The sequence below is a fragment of the Eutrema salsugineum genome, unplaced genomic scaffold (genome assembly GCF_000478725.1).
Source record: "Eutrema salsugineum unplaced genomic scaffold, Eutsalg1_0 scaffold_22, whole genome shotgun sequence".
NCBI lineage: Eukaryota > Viridiplantae > Streptophyta > Magnoliopsida > Brassicales > Brassicaceae > Eutrema > Eutrema salsugineum.
In genome coordinates this window covers 1,630,565-1,658,132 of record NW_006256812.1, presented here as the reverse complement: position 1 = coordinate 1,658,132, position 27,568 = coordinate 1,630,565, and the positions used below count along the sequence as shown (strand labels likewise).

General features: G+C 35.7%; 6 protein-coding genes across 8 annotated transcripts; 1 reads left to right on the top strand and 5 right to left on the bottom strand.

Annotated features, from left to right (window-relative positions):
* Positions 1-129: 129 nt before the first annotated feature.
* LOC18015643 (nicotinamide adenine dinucleotide transporter 1, chloroplastic) lies at positions 130-2,631 on the bottom strand. Of its 3 annotated transcripts, none has more exons than XM_006397881.2 (10): positions 2,402-2,631; positions 2,290-2,307; positions 2,055-2,150; positions 1,815-1,921; positions 1,649-1,697; positions 1,432-1,541; positions 1,214-1,308; positions 1,024-1,112; positions 829-923; positions 130-678 (listed from the first exon to the last, which is right to left on the bottom strand). In XM_006397881.2, the coding sequence occupies exons 1-10, from the start codon at positions 2,487-2,489 to the stop codon at positions 445-447; spliced, it is 981 nt and encodes a 326-aa protein (XP_006397944.1). In that variant the 5' UTR covers positions 2,490-2,631; the 3' UTR covers positions 130-444. The 3 variants fall into 3 exon arrangements, with proteins under 3 accessions (XP_006397944.1, XP_024010754.1, XP_024010753.1); XM_024154986.1 differs by having other exon boundaries at positions 1,815-1,892; positions 2,402-2,495; XM_024154985.1 differs by having other exon boundaries at positions 2,290-2,554.
* A 1,518-nt stretch (positions 2,632-4,149) lies between these two features.
* On the bottom strand, positions 4,150-5,009 carry LOC18015642. The gene has a single exon (XM_006397880.2). It carries the CDS (start codon positions 4,706-4,708, stop codon positions 4,268-4,270), a length of 441 nt encoding a protein of 146 aa, XP_006397943.1. The 5' UTR covers positions 4,709-5,009; the 3' UTR covers positions 4,150-4,267.
* A 1,166-nt stretch (positions 5,010-6,175) lies between these two features.
* On the top strand, positions 6,176-6,573 carry LOC18015641. The gene has a single exon (XM_006397879.2). It carries the CDS (start codon positions 6,176-6,178, stop codon positions 6,518-6,520), a length of 345 nt encoding a protein of 114 aa, XP_006397942.1. The 3' UTR covers positions 6,521-6,573.
* A 739-nt stretch (positions 6,574-7,312) lies between these two features.
* On the bottom strand, positions 7,313-10,271 carry LOC18015640 (protein disulfide-isomerase like 2-1). The gene is made up of 11 exons (XM_006397878.2): positions 10,048-10,271; positions 9,573-9,657; positions 9,345-9,442; positions 9,186-9,241; positions 8,653-8,770; positions 8,553-8,580; positions 8,373-8,464; positions 8,108-8,264; positions 7,897-8,021; positions 7,712-7,811; positions 7,313-7,591 (listed from the first exon to the last, which is right to left on the bottom strand). Exons 1-11 carry the CDS (start codon positions 10,197-10,199, stop codon positions 7,517-7,519), a joined length of 1,086 nt encoding a protein of 361 aa, XP_006397941.1. The 5' UTR covers positions 10,200-10,271; the 3' UTR covers positions 7,313-7,516.
* A 3,586-nt stretch (positions 10,272-13,857) lies between these two features.
* On the bottom strand, positions 13,858-16,775 carry LOC18015639 (transcription factor MYB12). The gene is made up of 3 exons (XM_006397877.2): positions 16,533-16,775; positions 15,631-15,760; positions 13,858-14,845 (listed from the first exon to the last, which is right to left on the bottom strand). Exons 1-3 carry the CDS (start codon positions 16,663-16,665, stop codon positions 13,981-13,983), a joined length of 1,128 nt encoding a protein of 375 aa, XP_006397940.1. The 5' UTR covers positions 16,666-16,775; the 3' UTR covers positions 13,858-13,980.
* A 4,555-nt stretch (positions 16,776-21,330) lies between these two features.
* Positions 21,331-23,736, bottom strand: LOC18015638. The gene is made up of 3 exons (XM_006397876.2): positions 23,393-23,736; positions 22,866-23,278; positions 21,331-22,776 (listed from the first exon to the last, which is right to left on the bottom strand). The coding sequence occupies exons 1-3, from the start codon at positions 23,450-23,452 to the stop codon at positions 21,585-21,587; spliced, it is 1,665 nt and encodes a 554-aa protein (XP_006397939.1). The 5' UTR covers positions 23,453-23,736; the 3' UTR covers positions 21,331-21,584.
* Positions 23,737-27,568: the final 3,832 nt, after the last annotated feature.

The following is a 27,568-nucleotide window of genomic DNA, read 5'->3' as shown; positions in this document are numbered from 1 at the left end:
AGGTAAACCCAGGATAATAATTTTTGGTCAACCGTCAACGAATAATATATTTGTTTGCTAGGTTGTTTTATGGAATCCACACAAAAAAAAGTCAATGGTTCCTTTAGTAACATGTAACATGAAGCCCAGATGTTCGACGAGCATGGCGAATGAGAGACCACAAACTCTCTCTTTCACAAACAGAGTAATAAAAGAATTCAGTCATTTACAATGCCATGATAAATATTCTTTGTGGGTCTCTCAACTTTCCATTCTTCATAAATCCACACAGATTCTGATTTCTCCAACAGAAACATAAGCCTGTGAGATGAATCTAAGGGTTGTCCAAAAACGAATTCCTATTTTGAGTTACTCCCCAGAAGGGGGAAACTTTTAACTGTGTAAAATAGCCCTGTTTACCTCACTAAACCACACATCTAATCGTCTATCATCAAAATAAACAATTTAAAGTATAGAGCTTTGCTCAGAAGGTAAATGAGTGACGAGGAAACGATGAACCATTTCGAAGCTAGTGAATGTGATAACTGCAGCAGGAGTTGTTCTCAGGAGATTAGTGGCACAGCCTCTGTAAAAACCGGGAAAGCCATCTTTCTCAAATATTTTCTTTATGCAATCTCTCACTCCCGAGTAACGTTTCTCACTGTGGTGTCCTTGCTCTTGAAGCCTAGCTCGTACAACCTGCACGCAGTCAAATCAACACGTCCTATAAACCGAACCGAACTGAAAATTTTGTGCAAGAATTTGATTGGTTTGGTCTTTTTTTTTTTTGCTTTATATAACAAACAAACTAACCGAAACCAAACCAAAGTTTTGTGTAGAGGTTTATACCTCGTGCGGGTAGGTTAATGTGGAAGCAAATATCTTTGCAATTGAAGAGGCCACTGCTACATCACGAGCATTGAGATTATCGATTGATTTATCACCTGTCGAATTCACAAACATAGTTTATCTTATGTTTTCTCCATAAAGACTTCACCGTTTTCCGTACTTCATCCAATTCACAAGATGCATGGATAAATTTACCTTTCTTGGCCAAGTAGATTTTGATCATCTCATATGTAGGAAACTGAATAGCAACGTGACTGATGCCAGCTAGTGCAGGCACAAGACCACTGATCGGTAGCACAAAGAGAGGGAGAGGATGACATTTAGTTAAAGACATTTTTGATCGGTTAACAGAGAAGCGTGTTGGCGAGATGAGCAAAAAAAAAACCTGTACAATCCGCGAATTCCCTCCTCGTAAGCTATTCTCCTTAAAGCAGATAGTGTACTTTTGTATGGCACTACACCCGCTCTCATTCCTTGTGTCTGAAGAGGAATCAAGATGGTGTTTTAAAAAAGGTTTTTACTGTGAAAGAAATTCACAATCTATGATTGGTGAGGTTCTTCAGGTTCCATGAATGCATATATCAAAGGCAAGAGAAAACGGACCTGAAGTCTAGTCTTGACAACCCAAAGAGGATTTGTGGCTATTGTAGTTGCAGCTCCAGCACCAGAGGCTGCCATTACGTTGGCACCAACGCTGAGTTTGTGATCCTTATCTAATGTATGTACAAACAGAGAACCAGATATATATATACTTATTGATTAGACCAAAGCAGAAGTAAAAAATAATATATAAAGAAATGTTTTGTGTTTAAGGACTAACCATTCGAAGATAAAAAGCTCTTGAGCTGGTCATACATTGTAAAATAAACCTGCAAGAAAATCTTACAACATGATTAGTTTCATACCTTTGAAGAAGCAATACACTTGGCTCTGGTAATCCAAACAAAGCCGAGAAATATATTCCAGTAATTAGAGATCCAACTCACCGCCCAATTCGAGAGAAGTGCCATCACGGTTGGGGAAAGTCCGCGGTATAAGCCACGCACCCCTTCTTTCTTGAAGATCTGCTCAAGACTACCAACAATTAGACTACCTGATCAAAGGAAAACCAAACAAAAATAAATAAACAATTGGAGATGACAAAGACATTAGCAATGGAAAGCTTTTTCGAGTTTTGAAGCATCTTTGATGGTGGGTAAGAAGATTTTTTATAAAAAAGGACGAACCTTTGATGTTTGCATCACCAAGCTTAGGCAGCCCATGAACCTGAAACCTCGTTTTTATAACATCAAGAGGACACACAAACGTAGCCGCAAAAACCCCTACAAATCCGAATATTTTCAAAAAATTAATCAGCTTCGAAATCAAAAACCTACAACCATTAAAAGAGAAGCCGTGCGTGTGTTTCTCCCCACGATCAAGATGAGTCTCTACGCGAATTCAAGCAGATCAGAGAATTACCGGCGGCGGCACCGGCGGCTGCATTACAGAGGACATTTCTGGAATTAGGAGGGTGAGAATTAGCGGACATCTCTTGGATCTGAACGGAGAGGACGAAGAGGAAGAGCCTTACGGAAACGCGGGAAGAAGAAGACTTGCGAGACTGACAAAAAGGTTGTTTCCTCTCTCGAGAGGGGTTTCGCGGCGAACCAGCGTCGCATTGCCGACAGGGATCCGACTCCGAGTCCAATTCACGATGCTATTAAAATGAATCTGAAAATTACGACGAAGAACATTGAAGAAATCGTTTTGTTAACTCGATGAGATTATTCAACGAGAGGGAGACGATGAGAAAATTGAATATTTTTTACTTGGCTCTTGTTTTATTTAATATAGTATATAATTAGTTAAAATATTATACTTTCGTTCGCAGCCAGACGAATCAGACCAACCAAACACCAAACTCTGGTCCCATCCGCATGCCGTAATTGCCATTAAGCATTACTACAAACAAGTTATTATGTATAGCATCATAAAAAAAAAAAACTAATTATAATATAAGAGTACTTGTTATGTAAATGTTATAGATAATAACTATAGGAAAAATATACAAAAAAACAACCCACCAATTTTTGCAAAAACCTTATATCAGAAACTGTCAAACTCTATGTATACTGTCAGTATAAACTTATTAACATATACTATATCACTTTTATAAGTTTATGTAGATGGTTCATATACTATTAATATTTATTTTGTAACGATATCGATATTATCAATTATAATTTCAAATCTATGCATGTTATTTCCAAACAGTTAAATTCAATTAAATTATTTGATATAACATTGTTTTATGAATAATTTTAGAAAGTAACGAACCATAAACCCGTTGTTAGAAAATATTGGAGGTTGATTACTGAGGAGGATCCTAAAGATGATGATTCTTCTCTATGAAATGGGCAAAGGATAAAATTACAAACATCGAATTTTATTCAGGCCAAATGATGTGTAGATTCATTTGGGCTTCAACCCATAATAATTGCTTTATAATGTTTAAGCCTTGCTTGCACACATGAATGCTAAATTGATACTAGCTGTTTACTTATGAAACCTACGTACACTTTGATTCGAGTTAGTATTATTTTTCACCTTCGATAGTCTCTTTTTCCTTTTCTTTTTCCCACCAGCTATAGTGAAACAGTGTACTAGGTGTTTTTTGTTTGTTTGTTATGGGTCGAGCAGTAAGTACATTACATATATTATTCGCTTCTTCTTCTTCTTTTTTGGTTCTTTCTCAGACAATCGATGAGTATAATCTAGTTGATGATTATTTGTTTGGTACAGGAGACAAGACAACCATACTTAAGGTTTAATTACAACAGAATCTCAGATAAAGGTAAAAAACAGAAGACAAATCATTGAATCGCATATGATGTAAGCAATGACGGTTTCTTCATCGTCAAGTACTCGTAACTGTACCAATGTTTCAAAATTGGTCGTTACTCACGATTTACAACTCATAGCCATACGTAAAGATACGAATTTAAAGCGTAGTTGGTCAAGCAAACAAAAAGTCAACCAAAGTATATACTATTTGGATAAATACATTAAAATAATGAGAATGCCAACACGTACCGGTGAACTAATAAATGAAAACAGAAAAAGGTTGTTAGATGTTACTAGTATGTTACGACGTAAATGCCAAATATTGATGATTCTTTTATCAAAATGTTAAATTGGTAACCAATACTTGTTTAAAAAGTATATCCATATTTTTAAGCGTTTAATTTACTTTTGAAAAAAAATGATAATATTTGAGTTTATGAGCAGACATTTTAAAAAAACATTCATTTAAGAACATGGGAAGAATTATTAATTTATTACCTTTGGTTTATGATTAGTAACATTAATACAGATCAGTGATCAGTGATCACAACCACAACTTTGAACATCGATAATCTCCAATTTGGTTTGTGTGTTTGTAAATGGATTTAATTAATTACCCAAGTGGGGGGTGAGAGAGTTTAATTACAGAATCGGAGGAAAGTTTGGGAACATCGGGGTGCACGAGAGTCCCCTGCGCAATCAAAATCGATTTGTAAATCTCGACCAGCTTCTTCTCATCGTACTCTCTGGACGCCAAACCCGACCCGTACGGCCCGTATTCGCCGTACCCGTACGACGACCCGATGACCCGAGAATTGGCGAGGCGGAGCATCATGTTGACGTAAGCATCTCGAAGCCGAGTCAAAAGCTTCTTAGGAGACGCCTTCTTTTTCAAGATCCTCAGCTTCGGCACTATCTTGATCCTCCAAAACCTTCTCTTCCGGGTCCGATCCAATTTGACCCGCTTCACATTTTCCCGACCCGATTTCGCCTTCTTCGCCGACCCATCTAGCCTTTCGTATCCTCTCGACCTCCGCCAATACCTTATCTCCATCACTTTCTCTCTCTCTCACTATATATATGTACACGTACGTATATGTTGTAGACAGTGTATATATATAATCTATAGATCTATATATCTAGAGAGATAGAGAGGGAGAGAGTAGCCAGTGGAGAATTGTAGTAGTGATGAGAGAGACGGAGAATTTTGGTTTGTTTATAAAGAGAGCACGGGATGGATCGATATGCATTCGATAACGTAATATTCGATACTACTACCAGTATTTTTTATTCAGGTACCCTACAATTAATATTTCATGCAGGGAAAGAGGAAAAATCATTAAATAAGCTATGAATGTCTCATCTGACAACAACAAAATGATCCAGAATGGGGAATAGTCAATACTCAGTTATGTGAATCAAACAGAGATTTCGTTAATTTCAACTTTTGCCTTTTCGGGGAAACAAATTCATAAAAACGCAATCAGATGCGCGTTTACAGCGAGATGATTGCTGTTGCAATTAATGGCCACATGTGTGTTTTTGTATTTGTAATATCCTCAACCTCCTCTGAATAAATCCTGACCGTTGGATCTCGTGACTTTTAAATCAGTTAAAAGATTAAACAAAAATTAAGAACTGCATCGATGCGGAGACTCTCTGATAAGAAATAATGATGGACTCATGGACCAACCAAATTTCAATGTTTCATGCTGCTTCTTGTGCACTTATTTTTTATTTTTTAAAGTACAAAGAGTGACGACGACCGGCGAACCAACTCCTCCTTCTCACGTCATTTCTGTGATGTCTCCACTGTGTCTATGGGCCTTAATGAAAGTTAGCCCACATTTTATCTGGAAAATGCCTAAATCTTGTTTATGGCCCATTATATTGATTGATTGCCCTAAAGACTTTAGTATTAAACTTGGAGAGATCCCTTGAACATATGTCCTAATTGGTTTTCTGAAATCTTTACTTTAAGATAAACTACCTTTAGCTATGATATCTTTCTTTCTTTGCAAGCTTAAACTGAATCCAAACTAAACCAAAAAAAAAAATGAAATTTTATTATGTCTTAATTTCTTTCTTGTAGAACTTTCTTGTAGAAAGAATAGATTTGATCTGTATATGCAGATTAACAGCTGCCATTTCTAAACAAGCAACTCAAGGGAATAGTTGTATTACAAAAAAAAACTAAAAACAAGCAAATTCAGTGAATCCACAAGTAGATTCCATGTGACAGGTGGTTCAAGCCTAAATATGAGGTCTACTAAGGTGGTAAGCTGTTATTTCCTGATACTTCTTTACTATCAAATGTATGTTGAATTGTTCATCACAATTACTACTAATACAATACAAATAAAAACATTAAATTTGATGTTAATTACGCAAAAAGGAAAAGCTTTCATTTCATAATCTATAAGGAGAAGAAAAAGACGGGGCCAAATAAGAGTTTGGTTCTCACCTGCTGAGTTCTGTAAGTCTAATTAACTACCCAATCATAAATCGGGCGTAAGGGGAAATGGACGGGCAGGATGGTTTTGGGTACGGGTCGGGTCAGAGAACTTACACCGTTGATCGGAGGACAGAACTCGTGAGCGGTAGTAAGGGTTACGGCGTGGGAGGAAGCAATCAGAACTACGGGGCTTGGGATTTGCCTCCGTCACCGCCGGGGCGAGTAACGGCGCGTAGGAGCAACGCGTCGTCGGGGAAGCCGTCTTGGGGTTTTAACGATGCGGAGATGAAGAGGAAGAAGAGAATCGCGAGGTATAAAGCTTATACGGTGGAAGGAAAAGTTAAATCGACTTTGAAGAATGGACTCCGGTGGATTAGGAATAAGTGTTCTCAGATTGTTCATGGATTTTGACTTTCTTTTTTATTTTTCCGGCGAGTTTTGTTCATGACAGTCTCGGCGGTGCATCCTGGTCGCCTGCTGTTTACGCCAGGAAAAATATTTAAAAAGTACTTTATAAACTATCCGAAATGTTTGTCACAATCAAAGAATTAAATGACATAGAAATGTGGTTTTTTTTTCTTCTTCAGAATGTGATGAACCTTTTGCTGTGATTTACGTTGTAATCGGACTTTACTTTTTTTTGTTTGATTAAGGGGATCATGTAACATACTGACTCATCACTGTTTTTATTTTTTTTGGAAGTCATTTTCCTATACTGAGCTATGTTTCAAGCCAAAAAAATGTGTATCGCATCAAATATCATTTAACATATTGCAGTCGAATAATGTTTAATATTTTAATTTGATGTGCACAATCACAAACGATGTCGTTTCATTCAGACTTTGAAACTACAGTTGTTCGGTGGAAAAAGAAATGCCCCATTACGGACTTACTTACGGGTGCATGCTTGCCCATGTATTATGTATCTGAGCCTGGCCCATCGTGCTAGAAAAAAAAAAACAATACGACTAGGGAAATGTGATTTTGTTTAATTTTGGAGATAGGAATCATATAGGAATGCTTATATATGCAAAATGATTTTCTTCTTTCGGATTTATCAAAGTGAAGGTTTACGGTTTAGGGGACAGACAACCAATCACATTGCAGTAAGACAAGTGATGTGTCGTATAATTTCTTAAATCAGAGATGTTCTCATCTCTCTCACTTGTTCATGTAATTTTGGTACGGTGGTATCCAACCGAAAAGAGAAAAAAATTCATGATTATCGCCGGTGGTTTACCAAAAAAAAAAAAAAAAGAGACAAAGAAACTTGATTCAAAAGAGTTTCAGAACTAACCACAAATCTCGACAGGCATAAAATCTCCAAAACACCGATAGTACAAATCGTATTAGTTATAGCGACTCCTATTCTCTCAGGCTGCGCCTATTTCATTCAAACTTTGGCTTCTAAGAAGAAGCAACGAACGTGTTAAGGATATTTCTCTTGAGAGTGAATTCATCAGCTTTCACCGGACTTATTGACTGCAGTGAAGAATCGGGATAATAACATTAAATTAGCAATAAGCTAATACTAGTGTATATCTATATATATACAAATATAGAGAGAGAGTGAGTGAGAGAGAGAAGAAATGATTTTTAAACCTTGCCAAGGACGCGTCCAAGCCGCTCGACTTCTTTGTTAGCATAGCCTGAACCTTTTTCTATGTAGTTCTTTGCGAGTTTCGAGTAAAGCTTTCCATACCTATGGAGACATCATGAAAGCTCAGTAATTTAAGCAACAACAAATGAAACCCTTTAAAATCTTAATCACGCTACTGCTACCATACCTTGCTGTGGAGCCCTTAAGGTTACCAGCTTCCTCTTCGATGCGAGACAAGATTGCCTTCTTCTCATCTTCACTGGCTGCAACTAGCTCCTTTACCAACGCATCTAAGCTTTTTACTATACCAGCCTATCAAAAAGAGATAAGTCAACGAAAGCTCTAAACTTTGGAAAGAAACCGTGATTCTAAAAGAGAGATGTTTTTTTTTTCCTAACCTCTGAAGTAAGCTGCCCTTTACTGTCTCTGCTGGTCCCAACTTTCTCATTGATGAAGCTTACAAAGTCATCTAAGTCTCTGCCACCGTCATAATCTTGACCGGCTTTGTTGTCCTTTGGGAAGAATTTTAATGTTGGGAATCCACTTACTCCATACCTGTTGGACAAAATAGGTTGTTGTTATCATCCTTCGGATTTACGAAATATACATGATTTTATTTATATATAGTAAAGTCGGTAAGTCAAAAATCCTTGTCCAACTTACTTCTCGCCAAGGCTTTTGTGTGCATCAGCATCCAAGTTCGCGATTACTACACCTTCTTCCTGCTTAAACACCGTGGCTACCTTTTCGTATGTCTGATGATACAAACAAAAAAAGCAGCGTTAATAACAAAATGAAAGTGGACTATTGTTATATCTAAAGTAGACAACTAGTTGAACTTACAGGAGCCAGGGACTTGCAGTGGCCACACCTGGAAAACGAAAACTTGAAATTAGAAAATAGCGTGAGAGCAAAACGATGGTAAAGATGAAAGAGATATTACCATGGCGCATAAAACTCGACCAAGACATCTTTGTTCTCGTTCAAAACAATCTCATCGAAATTATCAGGGGTTAACACAACAACGTTTTGTGGAACTGCAGCTAATTTCACGTTGGTACCTGAAAACATATTTGTTTCAAGAATAAACAAGTTGTCTTGAACATAGGTAAGTACAAAAAAAAGGCAAGTCGCAACAAAAAACTTATTGAAGAAGAGTTATTAGTTTTAAAGACAAGACTTTTACAACAGGAAAATGACTTTAAAAAAAAAACTTTGAGAAAAATGATTTTTCGACCATATAACCTATGCAATATTGAGAAAATGGTGCCAACCAATGTATTTCCAGCTACACAATTGCATCTCAGAGAATAAAATTCTTCAGAAACAAATGACGGAACATGTAGCCAATTGAATCTAACTCATAAACCATGCCTAAACAAATTTCTCCAAAAAGTAGATTTGAAAAGACGGAATGTAATGTGTATAAAATCCCAAAAATAGGACTAGTTTAGCTACTATCATCAACGAGACTACCTCCTTCCTTGTTCACGTATTCAGCCAATGCTTCCGCATTGCGTGGACCCTCATACCTGTTAATAAGATAACATGATAAAAAAAAAAAAAGCATCATTCACTATCTATATAAAAAAAAATCCAGTAAATTATCTGCTTACAGAATCTGTAAAGGCTTACTTTTGGGGTTCAAGGGATCCTTTAGGAAACCATTGAATGGTTGGATATCCACTAACACCGTATTTAGTACAGACAGTCTTATGCTCATCACAATCCACCTTCACCACAATACACAAATTAATGAAAGGATTGATCATCTCTCCGACAACCACAATACACAGGTTGACGAAAGAATCGATCACATCTATCTAATATTGGAGCTACATACAAATCAAGAATAACACTGACCTTTGCAATTAACACTGACTTAGCTTTCTTGAAGCTTGCCCCAAGCTTTTCATACTCTGGAGCAAGTTTCTTGCAGTGGCCACACCTATAAATGACACAGAATATTTAAAACTTGAAGAAAGAAAGAGAAAAGAAGTCCAAAAGCGGATTCTCAACAACTTAATTCTCTATCGTTAAAGATTAGAAGTCCCCTCTCAAGCTTCGCATTGTAAAATTCACCAGCGACATCAGTATTCAGTAACTCTAGTTGCTCAATAAAACCATGTTCATCGATTTAAAATCAACATACTCATGCCTAACAATCCGGAAGACCGCAATCACTAATCAAAACATATCCTCCATGACAAATCGAACAGAAGATTTACAGATCAAACCCACGAATCTAACAAAAAGGATCTCATCGGAATCCGAATCCTCGAATCTACAGCTGCTTAATTCAAAAACGCCAAAAAAGACTGAAGGAACTGAACCATACCAGGGAGCGTAAAACTCGACCAGAGCTCCTTTATCTTTACCGACCTCCTTCTCGAAGCTATCGTCCGTCAAAACAACCACATCGTCCGCTATGGCTGACACAAGAAGCAACGCTAGAAAGGCAAAACCAAACCAGATCTGAGATTTCGCCATCTTTTTCTTCTTTCACTTGGAGCTTTGATCTTTCTCAGAAGTACTCTGTGTTATAAAATGTCCATAATTTTTCCCGTCGAGAAGAAGATACAGAAAAATGGGAACGTGAATAAATTATTTAATGACATGGCTTGATGTGGATCGTCGATTTAATCACAGATTAATTACGAACGGTGATCGAGTGTACTTACTACGTGGCTGGGTTACATGTCGGATTATGAATGGTTTTGGCCTTCCACATCTTTCACGGAGAAGAGAAGAGAAAAAGTCTTTCCAAAATAGAGAGGAAAGCTCTGAACTTTCCTACAATTTCGTTAAACGCCCTTACTTTTAAAATATGTAATGTAACCCCACAAACGGCACTCTCTTTAGAGAATTGGCAGATGGGCTTCATATTACCCAGTCATCGACCGATAAAACAAATGTGATTTATTTGGGCCTGGATGGGCTTTCTCTGGCAAAAAGTTAATCGAAAACAGGTTTTATAAACAAGCTGAACGAGTTAAAATTTCGAATTTTACTAAAAATATTAGACAATCCGAAGCTCTTAGAAATAACAATGTGAAAAGGCGAAATAAATTTCTTAATTAGCCAAGTGTAAACAATGATGGTTAAAAGAAGCCGTGTGTGTATATATAATATGCTACAAAAGTTCAGTTTTTTTTTTTCTAACAATTAATAGGTGTGTTGAGAATTTATTCTGAGCCATACTACTAAGAGTATGTACATTAGTGAATTTCTAAGAGAGGGGTTCACCAGAATATAATAATATATTATTTTTTGGTTTTAGTTTTATTTTTTTATTTAATTCGAAAATTATCAAAATGCTCCATTTCAGGATGATACCGTCTCTTCAGGTTTGTCGGGATAATACTGTCTCTTCAAAATTAAGCTCTTTTGTCTCAAAAACTGTGCCATGAACCCCTCTTGATCATTTGATGTATATGCTCTAAGTTTCGTATATTTTCAAAAATATTTTTCTCATAGTAGAACATAAAATTAAAAAAGAAAAAAAAAAATAGACGAGAAAAGTACATGGCATCACGTGGGTATTCCAAAGACTATGGAACCAAGTCGGACGTATAAGAAAGCGACTGTTTTACTTCCCTTTCTTTTATGTATTATGGGTATACTAAAATATGAGTAAATTAAGAAATTGAGAAAATAAGAAATAACATCCCACTTGAAAAAAAAATTCTTCATATTTTTGTACATGCCGTGTTGCCAACTAGTATTTCATTCCATCTTCCAAACATAAATTTAATGCGTGGGTCGTTGCCCCAAAAATATCTCTACGTCCCTTTTTTGTTATAGTGTTTTTGAAATTCGTTAATGCATGCTAATTGCTAGAGGTCATCATCTCTAATTGCTTGTTGGTCTAAATTGTTTTTTTTTATATAAAAGTTGTGGGTTCAAGAGTACTAAGATCGTACATCATTTACAGTCCGAAACAACAGTATAATACGCCTGAGCATTAATTATATTTAGCACATTTATCTAAGTGAAAATTCTTCAACGAGAACTTCAACTATGTTTTCACTAATTAACATTAAAGTTAGGTCACATGTATAGATCTACTTACTACAAGTTTACAGAAACATAATTAATTTCATGTCTCTATAATAAGAAGGGCAAGACATTTTAACCCAACAAAAAAAGAAAGGACAATACTGTGTTATTGTTCCAACGTCCATAATAATTAAATACCTACTTGTTCGTAGTTTCGTACAAAGAAGTTAGAACTGAGAACACCCTTCATTAAGATTTGATTTCGCCACGTGCATATGTGTTGCAGCTGTATGCTGGTTTTAGAGAAATAGCTATCATTTTACTCGTAAGCACAAATAAACCTTTTCTTTTTTTTTTTTTTTTTTTTAGCATAAACGTTTTCATTCAAATTATAAAACGTGTTACAACTGTGCCCCTCAGGGTTATAGCGCCAATGCAACAGATCATTTACAAAAAAGAATATTGATCTGCAATCCAAAAGGAAGCCAAAGCTTCAGTTAGAGAAGAAGGAAAACCATGTGCCGAGATAAGAGAGAGATGTGGATGTTTGAGCGCGAGACATGGGATCAAGTTTGGCTCTGATCGTTCGCTTTATCTCTGAGATGATGACCGATGACGGACGGGAGGTGGCATTGTGCAGTCTCGAGTTTCGTTCTTTCCAGATTCCGTAGAGAGATGCCTGGAAACAGAGCTTCATAATTGTTGAAGTATTACTGTCACTGTAGGCGTTTTTAATCCAAATCAGTAGCTGATCAAAGTTGCTAGGCGGAGCAATGTTTGCAGCAGAGTGGAAATACGACCAAACATCTTGGCTGAAGGAGCAGTCAAAAAACAGATGCTGCCTCGATTCATCGTGCACATCACAGAGGAGACAGGTCGATGGAATGTTGAGGCCCCATGATTGAAGTCTGTCTCTGGTATTCAATCTGTTCCTCGCCGCTAACCAACAGATGAAAGAGTGCTTAGGGATTCTACCAGAGAACCAGATAGCCTTGAACCAGTTGACTGAAGGAGGCATTGGATTCAAGGCTTTCCAAGTCGATAGCCATACAAATAAACCTTTTAGCTTCAAACTAGAGATTATACGTTGTATTCTTTTATTATTTGGCTGTAAAGAAAAGACAATATAATTCTTCGTTACTCCAGTTATAATTGTCTGACGATTATATGAACTAAAGGAGATACTGCTATATTTTTAGGAATTACATAGACGTACGTGATTATATCTTATTCTGTATTGATATTTGAATGCTAGCTCTGGAATCCAGATAAATGATTCCATCAGAGTCTCCTAAATGATTCAACTCCGCATCACCACCAAACGATGTGAACACGTGGTATGTTTATAAGACCAAAGCAGAGAGCATATATCGATCCCATTATTGGATTTCATTCTTTTGTTCGACCTGAGCTGCGCCAGTCTAGCTAGCAACTGAGTGAAGTGTTGAACGTTTATGAGTCTCATATTGTAATCGAATTTTTCGTAAAAGCCAGAGTTTGGTATATTTTTTCTTAGGCGTGAGGATTTGAATAATTATGTCTCTTTGGAAATCCAATAATGGGATGCTATCTGCTTTGGTCTTATATCTTGTAACTGTGAAAGAGTTTCTCGCTTGACAAATTACAACTTATTTTTGGGTATGAACGTCAAGAATTCAGGATAATTTGGCGGCTATGTGATTTTATTATCAACAAGTTTTAGAGAAACAACTCGAATTGTTTGAAGCTATTGTATGTATATATTGTTCATACGAATATTAAGGATTTAATTAGCTGCTATGTATAATTTCACAAATTAATTTTGGTTCTGATAGAAAAAGACATTTAAGTAAAGTAACTTGGTTGAAATTGTAAAAGATGGACGAAACAACTTCGTTTGTTTTACTTACTTAATTTAATGTGATTTTAGCGGTTTAATCTCGTTTTATCCATTCCATTAATCAATTTAAAGTTATGTCGAATTTGACTCAGTCAATTAATAATTAGTGATTGAAATTTAAAATCAATAAAAATTGATGATTTAAATACCTACATCATAGTTAATGTTTTAAATGGTCAAAATTTTGAAAGTTCATATTTTTTTTTTTACTATTTTCTCGTATTATTACTCACAATATCAAAATATTAAACCTAAAAAGAAGAAACCATACAACAATTAGAGAAAGCATAAGTCGATGACACATTGACACCACATACCACATGGAATGGATTCAAACTGAAACTACAAAAAGACACTAGAAACTTTAATTAACAGAGATGATTAACATCTTCATCAAGACAGAAGCCAAGCGACCAAAGCATTTTCCTCGTCATGATCCAACGGTTCTCCAAAGTTCTCGCAGTTACTTTTCCCGATGGTGGCCTCATCATCACCGTCAAGAAGCCACGAGACCATTGAATCAGAACCCTCATTCTCATCCCAAAGGTTTTTATTATGATGACCTTGTTGCCAAACACAATCCCAATCAATAAACTCATCCGTCAACGCATCGTTGACTTGGTGCTCGCAGTTGAGAAACGACTCCACCGACGGACAAGACTGAAGACAGTCGAGATTCTCCGAGAACCCTCTGGCTCCATCAGAGTCTCCTAAATGATTTGACTTTGCATGATCACCACCAAATGATGTGAACACGTGGCCTGGATCTGACTCGTCCAACAAAAGATCAGCGATGTCTTCATCAAAGGATAAAACTCCATTGTCCCCATCAATGCTGATCATAAGATTATTCTTATCATTATTATTATTATTGCAACACTCTCCTCTTTCATGACAGGCTCCATAGTAGTCGTCGATCTCGGCTCCACTTAACTCCATCATTAATGCTTCTTCTCCCGCCACCGCTTTAACCGCTACGTCTGCGTTTGTCTCCGTCGGCGGTGCAGACGTTTTCTTTGACTTTCGAGTTTTGGGGTAGTGAGTTTTGGGTTTCATGGCGGATCTGCTGGTTCTCCCTGGTCTGCGTTTTGCCGGCGGAGACGCTGGAGGAGCGCTCATGATTACGACGGCGACGTCGTGAGAGATCGACGACGGCTTTCTGATGAAGTTGTGGAGTTTACGGCTGAGATGAGAGTTCCAATAATTTTTTATTTCGTTGTCTGTTCTCCCTGGTAGATGACTCGCAATTAGTGACCACCTACATCATTATTACATCAAAAAAACATTATATCATTGATTAACACTCTTATAACAACAATTTTGACCAACCTTATAAATAAATAAATATATCCTTCCGGGGATTAAGAGAATTTCGTGGCCCGACTGGAATCAATAGACTAGTGGCCAGTACTGTTTTAAATTTGATTTTGCCACGTTATTACGACTGCTGACCTAACCATGCTTCTAAACTTTTTATAATTATTAATTACAATACAAACATATACCAAAAACTACTCGAGCAATGAGTGACGGTGCCTCATATCTATGTTTAAGAGCTTTTAGCCTTTTAGCATGTTAACTTTATATATAGAAATCACATATATATATATATGTGTGTGTTCCAATTACTGCTTGCGTTATATATGAAGTGTACATTTATTAGAGAGTACAATTAGTTTGTCTCAACTAAAAGAGAAAAAGTCTGACAACATAAAAGCATCAAGAGGTGACCCACAAGGGCCACAACGAACAAAAGGTTGTTTTTATTTTTTTGTTCGACGAAATTAAAAAGTCTCTTTTACTACTGTAAGTTTTGTAATCTTCTGATGTAAATTAATATTCCCGACCATAGCAAAAATGTCCACCACAAAAAAAAAAAAAAAATCGCTAAACGAAAAGAGAGGATCACAATAACATCAAGCCTTGCTTATTTGATCGACATGTAATCATCATTGTTATATGATACGATGCATATAAGTCATTGACCGTCAATTGTCCGTTAACAAATTGGAAAAAGGGGAAACAATTAAATTAAAAGAGTACCTGTTTCCGAAAGTGGAATGCAATTTAACAACGATTTCTTCTTCTTCAGGAGTAATGTTCCCACGCTTGAGGTCAGATCTAAGATAATTTATCCATCTCAATCTACAACTCTTTCCACACCTTTTTAAGCCTTTTTACACAAAAAAAAAATATAAAGATAAAAAATTAAGAAAGTAATAATACATGCCAAATTTAGTAACTCAACATCTGTTTATTTGTTTTTAATACACGTTTATTTTTTCGAAGAATGTATACATTTTTGACCGGGCAAACAAATATGTATTTTATGGGGGTCTGATATAATATAACTGCTCACGAGATTATAGCGTTCTGATCAGAATTTTTTTACATGTATATCGTATGGATACAAAAATATCTCAACTACTGCATTAATTAATCCTTTGTTAAAAACGGAGTTGGAAATCAAATCAAAATTAGTCATATGATTTTTTTATCTTATTCGTGAAATGATAAACAACGGACAAGATATATAAGTACGCACATCTATTCGAATTTCTTTTTTAACATTTGTCCGTGTACTATAAGTATATAACCAACTCTTTAAAGTCATACACTTGGTATACGTACGTACATTCACAACCCACCGTGACCGTGACACTGACAAATAAACAAAGCACTGAAATTAAACTGACACGAGATTAATTAGGGTTACAAATATAACGTTTCACATGTAAAAAAAAAAACTTAATTAAATTTGCTTCCAAACATATCATGAAATAAAACTAACCAACAATCCATGATTCACGGAATTTACGACAAGAGCCACGATTATTTTTCTGATCTCTCAGATATTGTAGTAGCTTGAAGTTTGTGTTACATGACATTGTTGTATGTGTAATTATCATTTTAGAAAACAAAAAGGATGTGTAAATATTAAATACCTGCATTTTTGGGGAGAGATCTCCAAGAGCCTTCACCGTTGGACTGAATGTAGCTGGAGAGAATCTGATCTTCCTCCGCCGTCCACCGCCCTCTCTTTATCCCCACCTTCTCGCAACACGGCGCTCTTCCCATTTTCTCCGGCGGCTATATGTATTTATGATTCTCTCACTGACCACAAAAGTCAAGCGAAGGAGAGAGAGAGAGTGTGTGTGTGTGTTTAAGTGAAGGAGAAAAAGAAGTTACTGAGTGACAGACAACGGAAGGAAAAGTGACTGATTTGGTATTTATAGCGGAAGATGGACAATTAATTAAAAGAGGGTTAACTAGCTCGCGCATTCAAGGGGGAACGAGATGATGACACGTGTGTGGTGTGTGAAGCGCCACGTTGGTTGAGAACGAGACTGAAGTCGTGGCTTATTCACCGTCGAGAGACTCGCGATCGGTCCGTGCAGGCTCGTCGTGGTTCTTTTAGACGCTAATTTATTCTAGTGTGTGCCTGAGATCATTATTGATTTATTGACATTACTTTTTTCTCTTCTTCTTATTTTGCTTAATTTGTTTATCAAATATTTTAAATTAGATGAAATGTAGTTATTGATGGTCACGTGAATTACGTAGATTAGATGGTAATCGCATATCTTGAATAACATATAAAATATCCGGATCTTGGTCCGTTGACCAGATCAGATGGTTTATTGACTCTTTGCTCCCACTACAAAACACGTGTGCGTTCAGCGATATGATGATATACCATTTCAACTTCGAGAACAAATGAAGTTTGAAAAGGCAATAACTCAGAGATTTAGAAAATGGAAATAGCTTGACACAAGAAAATAGTTTTAGATGTGTTGGGTAATTTACAAATTCATCTTAATCGGATTTAATTGCCACTAAATTAACTCCCTATTTCACACGTTTTCTATTAACACGATCTCGATGCATTAAAATTCCTAAGCAATCAGTGTTTAGTCGACCAAAAAAAAAAATACATAGAATCATCTTCTCAACCCTAACAATTTTCTAGCTAATTACTTTCCTAACAATCTAACATATTATTTTGCCAACGTATGATTTCTTTTTCCCTATCGAACTTTTGTTTCCTTCACCGTCATAAAAATAACTAAAACTAGCTTTAACAATATTCACAACGTCAGCCATCGTTCCACTCTGCTTCTTACATTATTTACTTCGTGCAACACTTCCAACTAGTACAAAATTTCTACCAAATACCTTTGTAAAACACACTCACAAAATTTCTAGACATCTGTTTCTTTTCTCACACTTTATTCTCATAGATCTATCTTCCTTATGTAGAAGAACCATAACCCGTTAGCTTATACTACATGTATATCTGCACAAAGTGGACAAGAAAATCAAAATTAAGATAATGAAAGTAATGAAATGTAGTCGCTGCTTTTGGTCCTAATCAAACAAACGAGTTAAATTGGTTAATTAATATATATCTACACACTGCGCAACAACGTACCTAAAGTTGTATCGCCCGCCATATATACCAATTATATTCGACGGAATCTTATGGAATCTCTGGAAAAATAAATTTGACAAGTTTCCATATCTAACTCAATACACGAAAATATGAGGACAACCAACCAAATATGTTTCCCATTTACTACTCATCTAACTACGTGTTCCCCACATGTCATTATTTGCACTTCCGTTCGTAGTTATATTGGACTAACTAATGGAGAAATTAAAGACCTTAGTACGTACATGGTACTATTCAATTTTCCGAACAGCAACTATTTTGTTAAATATTAGAGCAACACTAAAACCCAAACTAATTCTCAAGAGGGATTTTTTATTTTTATTTTTACCAATAGATCACCATAAGATGAGTTGACCATTTCATTCATACAAAGTACTTGTGATGAGTATATAAATACAATTATAATATTTAGGGGAATAAATCATTTTCTTATATAGAAAAGTCATCGAAACTAGTACTCTAAAAGACCAACTTCTCATTTTTGTTAGGTCAAAAACATAAACTTCTCATTTTTTTGTTATTATTATTATGATCAATTTATTATGGTCTGATCGACAGTATTACCACTGTGAAAACTCAATCCTAGTAATATACAGATAGCTAGCTACTTATACAAAACATGTACTGACAAAAATAAAATTTGGATGATAAGCATTGCGATTATAATTATTTTGCTATAAAAAATTTTGAAATTGATTTTAACCTATTAAAATACCCAACTTATACGAAAATTAATGTTCAAATCATATAAATGTCTGATTGTTATGCAATGCAGTAGTTGATCAGATATTAATTTCTTTTTTTTCTTTTTTTTTAAATTCAAAAATTAAAAAAAAAAATTCGCTGATATTTTGCCACTTAGACGAACCTGGACGAACCTGGAGTTTTCAGGGTTATCTTAAAGACCCGAATTTTCCATCTTGGACTTTTTTATTTATTTTTAATCACATTTGCATATGTACTCTGAGCCTAAAAATGGGAAGACTTCCCAACGAACATGCTTTTAGAGGCACACTTATTATTGTCAAACGAGCCTTTCTGTTAGTACGCGCATACGATATAATCCGCAAAGAGAAGACATAAATTGTTTTTAAATATTCTTTTCGTTTTAAAACTTAAGCTGAGCTTCGCTCGATCTTAAAAGAAAGAAAAAAAAAATGGTCAATTTTTTGGTGTAATACTACTATTAATACTACATTTCATACAAAATCTGAAATATGTAACCCTGTATAATATGACCTTTATCTATTAAGTAATAAGTAATAACTGAGAAATTTCGGACTTCGGCCCATGTCTTTTTAGGCAAAAATAAACCTGTCTCCTCCCAGAATCAAATCTACCGAAAATATGTACTGTTGATTACTTTCAGTTTCAGTATATTAAACCATCACCGAGCAGTGAATTATCAAATATAGGTCATAGCAATTGATCCCGACAATTCATATCTCATATGAACATATAGGTCTTTCTTCCCCATTCGCCAAACCTCTTTATCTAAGCTTCAAGAATTTTAAATAATGACCATATAAGATCATTTTTCCATTGTAACATTTTATTAATTTGTAACTAGTTGTGGTAAACTAGTTAAATTCTCTAAATTGACCCCTATGTCATGTTTCCACTTCTGGTCCTTGCCGTACATCATCATCATCTTAGGTTTATATAGGTTAATAATAATTTATCAATATATAATTAATGATGGCATATTGAAAAGATATTTGAGCTACCAAATGTAGATCATTGTTTTATACCTTGATAATTGAGAATCGATACAAATTATCGGGAAAAGATTTGAATTAGAAGAGTGATTTCTCAACCAAATTTCTCCCGAAACATCGCAGGAGACTAGCGTAGTTAGGGTTACCAGAAAGGAAGCCATGGTTGAGTTGGATGATCGTTCTTTTTTCTTTTTTGGTAAAATGTGGATGATCGTTCCTTTGTCCATACTCATAGTAACAAAACATCATCGAGAAAGTGGAACTGGTCATGGAACTCAACCGATGACAAATGCCATCCCTGCAATCTGTGACCTGACCCGTACACGTGTAAATATATGTTTCAAAGGAGTTGAGCCGAGCCAACCCCAACGTGACATATGGTTGCGTGGGGAAGACGCTTCTTAACTATCGAAGTACTATGTTTGGTGATTCTTCTTATCGTTTCTTTTTCTAAATTGAAGCAAACTATTGAACCAAGCAAAACACACCTGGCATATCAAATGATCAATTTTGGAATAATTCTAATTAAAGTCCACGCGAAATTTCTCAATTTTGGACAGGGTGGTCTCGACATAGTTTATTTATAAGGTTTACATTTTGAAACACGATCTCTAAAACAGAGAAATATATACATATAAGAATTAACCACCACTGGTATAGGCTTTTCATGCAACTCATAAAATATGGTGAAAGGGGCTGTTACTTGACATGGGGAGAAAGTGCAGTGAATAAACTATTGGAGATCGAGAACGAGATCATTTTGTGCCACTCTCGTATGAAACACCTTGTTTGGATTGTCATTTTATTTAGGATCAAGTTCAAGCGGGTATTCTTCGAATGGCACATATTTCAACTAAATATCAATTGGTGGATGCTCTTACAAAGCCACTCTCTTGCTCTTCATTTCAAGATCTATGCTCCAAGATTGAAGTCACCAACCCTACATCTTGAAGGAACGTGTTAAGGAACTGTAATCATATTCTCTCAAATCCCTCATATCATTCATGTAATTACTCTATACAATTAGTTCTTCAATCTCTACAATTATGCTCTTGTAATCTCTCTTGTAGTCTTGTATGTATGCTGTAATCTCCATTCATAATAATATAGAAGCTTAACCTTTACATCACTAAGTATTTAAAATTGTAACCGCCATAAGTCAAATTAAATACCAGTGACCCATTACCAATAAAAGCCTCGTGAATCGCGACATTGATCTTATTATTATATAGCTAGTGTATCATTTTAAATTTATTTCATTTTTTTTTTTGAACTGAATTTATTTCATTTTTGCCATCTTAATTTTATGTGCCCCTAATGAATCATCCCTATACCATTAGTAGAGGATTTACTCAAAATATTACTGACGTGTGTCAGACTCCTCGACTCATTTTTATGCAAATTCTCGACAACCCTATGATAAAGGGAAAACAAACTACCATTAGCACAATTCTAATAGCTACAGAATGTTGCGCACACAAACAAAAAAAATTGTTGCACAAAAAATTATAACTAAGGAATGAATAGAAGAACATTTAAATCTGATATAAAACTATTTTTAATTTACGTGAGTAATTTGAACTTCGATCTGTGACTTTGTTATATACTTATATGCACATTAAAAGAAAAATAGATAGAAATAGACGAACATCGGAGATAATAAAGTGACAAAATTTTCCATAATCTACAACATTTCATTTGTATTCATACATTATATATTCTTATTATTATCTTCTGCTTTTTCTTTTCTTTCTGTACGGGACAAGTATTCAAAAATGATTGGCGTTTGCGTTCGCTGATTTGGTAGAAAAATGCCGGTCCAATGTTTAGCAGGTGAGAGCTTCGTATTTAACCGGGATCGGATGGTTAAAACCAGCCCGAGTTAGTAGATTCCCGACAGCAGCGAGATCTCTACAGAAAACTCCTTGGTAAGCATTGGAATTTACCGGTTTCGGATCAATGTTTCCGGTTATCTTAATCGAACCGGATTTTTCAACCGGTTTGCGTTCTTCAGTCTTCTGTACTGGCGTTGGAGCTTGAGCCTGAGCCTGAGCCTGAGCCGCCGCAGTGTTCTTTCTCAGCTTCTCAGTCGCCTCCTCGGCTATGATCGCCGTCACGGCGGAATATCCCTTCTGAATCAAGCGGTAAAGCAACAGCGAAGACATCTTCGCTCGATCTCTGACCGAATCGACGTCGTTTTGCTCGGTGAACTCGCACCGTTCGATGAAAGACGAGGCTCGATCGGGTTTGTATCTCAAACACAGCAATAGATGAGCTCGGTCCAGCTCTGATCTGGTGCATCCGCGTCTGACTCCGATCAAACCGTAATAGTCGACATTCCCAGTTTCTCCGTTTGCGATTTTCTGCTTCAGCTTCTGCGTTTTGGTTGTCAGCACGCACAATCTCCCAGGGATTTCTCTGTACTTGACATTGTGCCGCTTCCAGATCGGGCCTGGAAGTTTCCGATCTCGTAAAATTGTGTTGTAGAGAAGCTTCAAGTGTTCCAAATCGTGAAGCGAATCTGGAAAACACCGTACTGTTTCCAGAAGCGCGGCTCTGGTCTCCAGCGCTTGGATACATGACGGTTCAAGAGCTAGGGTTTTGTTGCAATCGGCGATCGCCTCCGCGATTCTACCGGCCGATCTATACGCGACGGCCCGGTGCATATAGCATTCGGCGAGGAATCCTTGCGGCGCAGGACGACGACCATCGACGATCTTCGAGAAGTGACGGATTGACTCAGAGAAAAGCCCGGCATCGAGTGCGGCGATTGCAGCGGCGCGACGACGGAGAAGGAGCTTTATGTGAGCGAGGAGGTGAGTGAAATTCTCGCTCTCCGTGAGGTTGCGTGGTGGAGACGCGGAGGAGGATTCGGAGAGGAGTATGAAGCTATCGTCGGACCAGCAAATACTCCGGCGACGAAACTCGGCGGAGGCGAGACGTTTCCCGGTTTGAAGTAGAACCATCGCATCCTCCATTAGTCCTAGATGGCAACAAGCTTGCCCCAACACAACATACCTGAAAGGAAGAATGGGAAAAAAAAAACGTCAAAAATTAGCGGTTGCGTTTTATGCGGTGCGTTTACTCGAAGTAAACGAGTGAAATACCTCCATTGCCCCTCCTTGTCGCATTTCTTACAGATCCCTGCCATCACTTTCTTCTTCAAATCAGAAACAGAGAAGCATTTGAACGACGAATCATGTCCGGGTGAAGACGCGTCGGAGAGAAGCTTAACTCCGTCGCGCGAGGAGGAGGAGGAGGAGGAAGAGCCTTCCGATAGAGAGGAGGCTTCTTCGTCGTTAACGGCCAGCTTAAGACTGGGAATGTAATCGTGAAGCATATCGGCGACTTCTTTGAAACGACGGAGGAAAAGCAGAGATCTAGCCTTAAGCTCTAACGCCGTCTCCAAACGCGGCGATATGGACAACGCTGCGTCAAGCAAATGAACAGCTGAAGTGACGTCGTTTAGCTCCTCACTTGCCATCAAAGTCCTTGCATCTTTAATGTACTTATCAACAAGCTGAGAGACAAAACAAGATTCAAGGACGAAAAATTTAAAATCTTTGAAATCCAATATTAATCCCTTCTCAATAATATAACATTTTCTGAGGGGTTTGAGAATTTTTTTAAATACCTTTCTTTGAGTGAACCACCAGTGCTTCTTATCGCCATTAACATTAGGATAAACCGCCATTGATTTTCTCTTTCTTTCTTTTTTTTGGGAGGAAGAAAGAGCTTGTGGATCTAATCAATCGATTAAATCATCAAGATTAACAGTCAAATCTTTCAACGCGAGGAAACTTTTATAATCTGCTGCCCCAAAATTCTTTGCTTCTTCACCTCCAAGATATAAAAAAGATAGAGAAGTGAATGTAAAGGAAGATAGAGAGAGAGAGAGAGAGAGAGAGGAGAGTGTGTGATTGTGGGGGGGGAAGAAACAGAGCACTATAAGGAAGAGAGAGAAAGAGTTAGAGGGAGAGATGACAGCTTTGGCCTTAAGAGAAAGCTTTGATCCTTCAAATTCATAGCTGGCACACCATTTCTTTCTCTTTTACATATTCTCTCTTTCTCTCTCTCCAATATGAAAATCTCCCCTATTTTCTACATAGCCATATTTTAGGTTTCACACTGTCATTCCTCAGTTTTCGATTACTAATCAAATAATGTCTTATTAACAATATAATATAGTATTAGTTACCACACATTTGTATGCATAAATTTGAAATTGAAGATACACGAAACCAAAATACGGGGAAAAAAACTAAATACAGCCAGAACATAACAATTTACATTTTTTTTTATATTTTAAATATTATAGTTGAATTTTTTTAAAAAAATATGTAGCTAGTACTCAAAACTAATATGTATATATCATTCATAATTATACTCGTTCCGAAATAGTTGCTAATATGCATGATGCATGCTATGATCCGTTCATTAGTTCCGTAATTATTTTACGTTATATTCGTGTTAGAATAAACATATCTAGTACTGACAGTACTGTGACCTTGGCTAACGAAATGATTGCAATATTTAGAAACCCATAACGATTATCATCCTTATCAACTATTCAACTCTATTTCTCCTCTTCCATATATATATATATATATATATTATTTACAAATAAAAAAATCGAGCCTGTAATGTTGATAATGCGACGTTTGAGTCTTGGACTCTTGGCCATGTGGATATTTGCATATAGTGGCACTTTATAATGCTTAGATAGTGGATACATTATATTTTGCATGTTATATGTTCAATGATGAATATCGAACTCATTGGATTTCATAATCACCAATAAACAATGGATACCTTTATTAGATCTGTTTCATGATCTTAATTTAGGTGTCTCCTGCGTTTACCAGATCAAGATTAAATGTAACCCAACATGCTACTCGGTTGATAGACGTGTATATACATGTTATGACAAGATTTGAACCAACCCGCTGTGGAATTATTCGTGGTGCGCAAGGTGTGGGTCAGTGACTCAATAGGCACAAACAAAGTATGGTATTACTGTAATTAAGTAGATTATTAGAGGGTAAGTGGTAACATTTGAAAGTAGCTCTAAGCATCTAACATTAATACATTATGATTTGTTTTAACGAAAAAGTTGGTTTGGTGCGCTTAACTATCTAGTAAGCTGTAAGGAGCAAGACAAGAATCGTGATTTTCAATTTTTAATCAACTATTTACAAAGTTTTTATTTGGTTTAATTTTTTTTTTCCTTTATGTCAAGACATCGAGTAATATAATTAAATTGGACAATAGTATGCCTATTGGTTTTAAACTTAATATAGAATTACGTACCGTGTGAGCAAATATGATACGGGGCTTCAATCTGTTTTTTGTGGCTCTACTTAATTACTCTAATTTTCTGACAACGATGCCTAAACTTGTCAAATCACATAATTAAAATGCTTTTCCACGTCAGAAATAGTCCAGTTTATTTTCCGACATGTGTCACGTTCAACTAGGTTAACCAATGAACGAAAGGACTGGTACATGTACAGATCAGCGGTGTGCATTGCCACAGATATATATATATATACAGTATACTGTATATAACTTTTTTTTGTTGGTTAAAAGGCATTCGACACATATGATATTTGTATTTACATATATCATCATCGTGGTTTGTACATAATTTTTGTTAATTATAAATTTATACAACACTTATGCTTCCACGTATGTATACCATCTTTACTTATATTAATATGTATTCAGTATAATAAATCTCTAATTGTCTAATTATATTTTTGTACACCATATATATATACCATCCAAGCTATATATTTGTAAGGAATGAATAAGCATGACATAGAATTGCGTCTGAATCCAAAAATATATAATTGATTTGTTTAAATTTTTATTACTTTTATGCATAAAATCAAACTGCAATCACAATAATGAGAAAATAGGTGAAAGCTGAAGCAGTAGATTTTCATCTGATTGGAGCTGGGGGCATCGCAATAATGGCGGAAGATTCCATTAGAGTCTGACTTAATTTAAGTGGTGCGAATTATGTTCTGTATGGAAAAGAAAATTGGGTCCATAGCTACATATCATTGTTACAGGTTTACAGCTATGTGTCGCCAAATTTAACGTTTTAAAAAAATAATAATAATAAGTAAGATAGATTCGTTTCAATTTGTTTACATTATAAACCTGTATTTGAAAACCTTATTGGTACAAACATAAAATAAATTAAGACAAAGACACATTAAAATTTATATTAAAAATATTATAAAAATGGTGTTTATCTTAATCACATATTATACAAATTGCTAAACTATGAAATCTATTTTCTTATAATGCTAGTTACAATAGTATTTCCGTACTCTTAAGTATTCGTCAATTTTCCACCATAGTGTCATGCAAAAAGAAAAATTATTACAAAACGGTTATAAAAAAATAGAAGCAAGTACCCTGTTATACTTGATGGACTTGAGGTACATTAAAAAGGAAGAGGGCAAAAACATTTCTTAAAAATAAAAGACAGGCTCATCATAAATAAATAAATGCAGAAGTGGAAAAAACACATGTTGTGCCCGACTTCCTCTGAATAATATCAAATAATTTATTACACGATTATATGCAAATGCAATGTTATTCCATTTCTTTTCATATGTTATTTTTTTTTCAGCTGTGAAGGGACAGTTAGCCCTTATAATTGGGAATTCTATTTTCTTGTATCACTATAATCCAACACCAAGAAAAAAATGATTAATTGATTATTTTATTTGTGCGACTTCTTCCCGCATTTATTTGCACCTATAAATTATTGTATGTAGAAAAAATGAGCACTATATTCTTTGACGTTGGCATGGAATCTTTACTTTAGTAGAAAAAACGAAAACAGAATGTAAAACATTCTCGCAGTTAAAATTAATTTAAAATCAATCTTATTTTAAAATTAATTTATAGCGAGAACTATATCGTTATCTCGATCTATAGATTTTTTTCCCCTTAATGTCAAGACAGGTGAATCCAGATATATATGTGCGTATATATATATATACATATTATATGAGTTTTGATAAATACTTTTCAAATTTCATTCACCATATAATATTCTACTAAAAAGACATTTTATTATTATCCTCTAATCACGTAGTTATTTTTGTTTCTCCATCTATCCTTGCAGTGGCACAATGAAAAATATATAGGGAAAACATGTGTTTTCTCCAAATGATCTGTTTGCCAATAAAATGTAAAACTTGGATGACTGTTAGATAGAAACAAGTCGAATCCACCAAACATTTAAGTGATATTTTCAAAATTTCAATGTATTAATATAAAAACTGTGACCTAAGTACATATAACCACATTGAGAAAGAAAAAAGAGATATATATATATATATATATATATACGAGGCACTGTCATGGATGAAGACGTTAGGTTTAAAGCTAGTGGTCACAGATTTTGCCAGGATGGTTCGAGTAAATTCAAAGCACTGGGAATCTATCTGTTATTATAATGACATCAAGAGAAGATATTTTAATATACTAGTAATTTTATTTTATCTCAGTAGTTGTAAAGTTTTAAAATACTCAGTACTTAAAGATGAGGTTTGATTAAACGCAATGGTCCCCATTCTTTAAACATGTTTGCATCCTAGAGGGCACTCAATGACGTAATCGTATAGACGCATTGCCATAGCAAAATCTCATTAAAATTATAGTAATAAGATATGCTCATATACTAAGCTACCACGAAATCAACACTTACAGTATGCTATAATTTAAATATGATGATTACTTCTAAATCGATTCATAAGCCGTAACCTGTGCCCAAACAACTAATTAA

What these genes read in the sequence shown, in the direction of transcription:
- LOC18015643 (XM_006397881.2), bottom strand. Translation starts at nt 2,489, where the DNA reads ATGCGACGCTGGTTCGCCGCGAAACCCCTCTCGAGAGAGGAAACAACC. An exon ending in TTGTCAAGACTAGACTTCAG is followed by an intron (nt 1,309 to 1,431) that starts GTCCGTTTTCTC and finishes ATTCCTCTTCAG; the next exon opens with ACACAAGGAATGAGAGCGGG. An exon ending in CATTAACCTACCCGCACGAG is followed by an intron (nt 679 to 828) that starts GTATAAACCTCT and finishes GACTGCGTGCAG; the next exon opens with GTTGTACGAGCTAGGCTTCA.
- LOC18015642 (XM_006397880.2), bottom strand. Translation starts at nt 4,708, where the DNA reads ATGGAGATAAGGTATTGGCGGAGGTCGAGAGGATACGAAAGGCTAGAT.
- LOC18015641 (XM_006397879.2), top strand. Translation starts at nt 6,176, where the DNA reads ATGGACGGGCAGGATGGTTTTGGGTACGGGTCGGGTCAGAGAACTTAC.
- LOC18015640 (XM_006397878.2), bottom strand. Translation starts at nt 10,199, where the DNA reads ATGGCGAAATCTCAGATCTGGTTTGGTTTTGCCTTTCTAGCGTTGCTT. An exon ending in AGTCAGTGTTAATTGCAAAG is followed by an intron (nt 9,443 to 9,572) that starts GTCAGTGTTATT and finishes ATTGTGGTGAAG; the next exon opens with GTGGATTGTGATGAGCATAA. An exon ending in TTGGACGCGTCCTTGGCAAG is followed by an intron (nt 7,592 to 7,711) that starts GTTTAAAAATCA and finishes TCTTCACTGCAG; the next exon opens with TCAATAAGTCCGGTGAAAGC.
- LOC18015639 (XM_006397877.2), bottom strand. Translation starts at nt 16,665, where the DNA reads ATGGGAAGAGCGCCGTGTTGCGAGAAGGTGGGGATAAAGAGAGGGCGG. An exon ending in ATCTCTCCCCAAAAATGCAG is followed by an intron (nt 15,761 to 16,532) that starts GTATTTAATATT and finishes TTGTGTAAAAAG; the next exon opens with GCTTAAAAAGGTGTGGAAAG. An exon ending in CATTCCACTTTCGGAAACAG is followed by an intron (nt 14,846 to 15,630) that starts GTACTCTTTTAA and finishes ATAATGATGTAG; the next exon opens with GTGGTCACTAATTGCGAGTC.
- LOC18015638 (XM_006397876.2), bottom strand. Translation starts at nt 23,452, where the DNA reads ATGGCGGTTTATCCTAATGTTAATGGCGATAAGAAGCACTGGTGGTTC. An exon ending in GGTGGTTCACTCAAAGAAAG is followed by an intron (nt 23,279 to 23,392) that starts GTATTTAAAAAA and finishes TTTGTCTCTCAG; the next exon opens with CTTGTTGATAAGTACATTAA. An exon ending in GACAAGGAGGGGCAATGGAG is followed by an intron (nt 22,777 to 22,865) that starts GTATTTCACTCG and finishes TCTTCCTTTCAG; the next exon opens with GTATGTTGTGTTGGGGCAAG.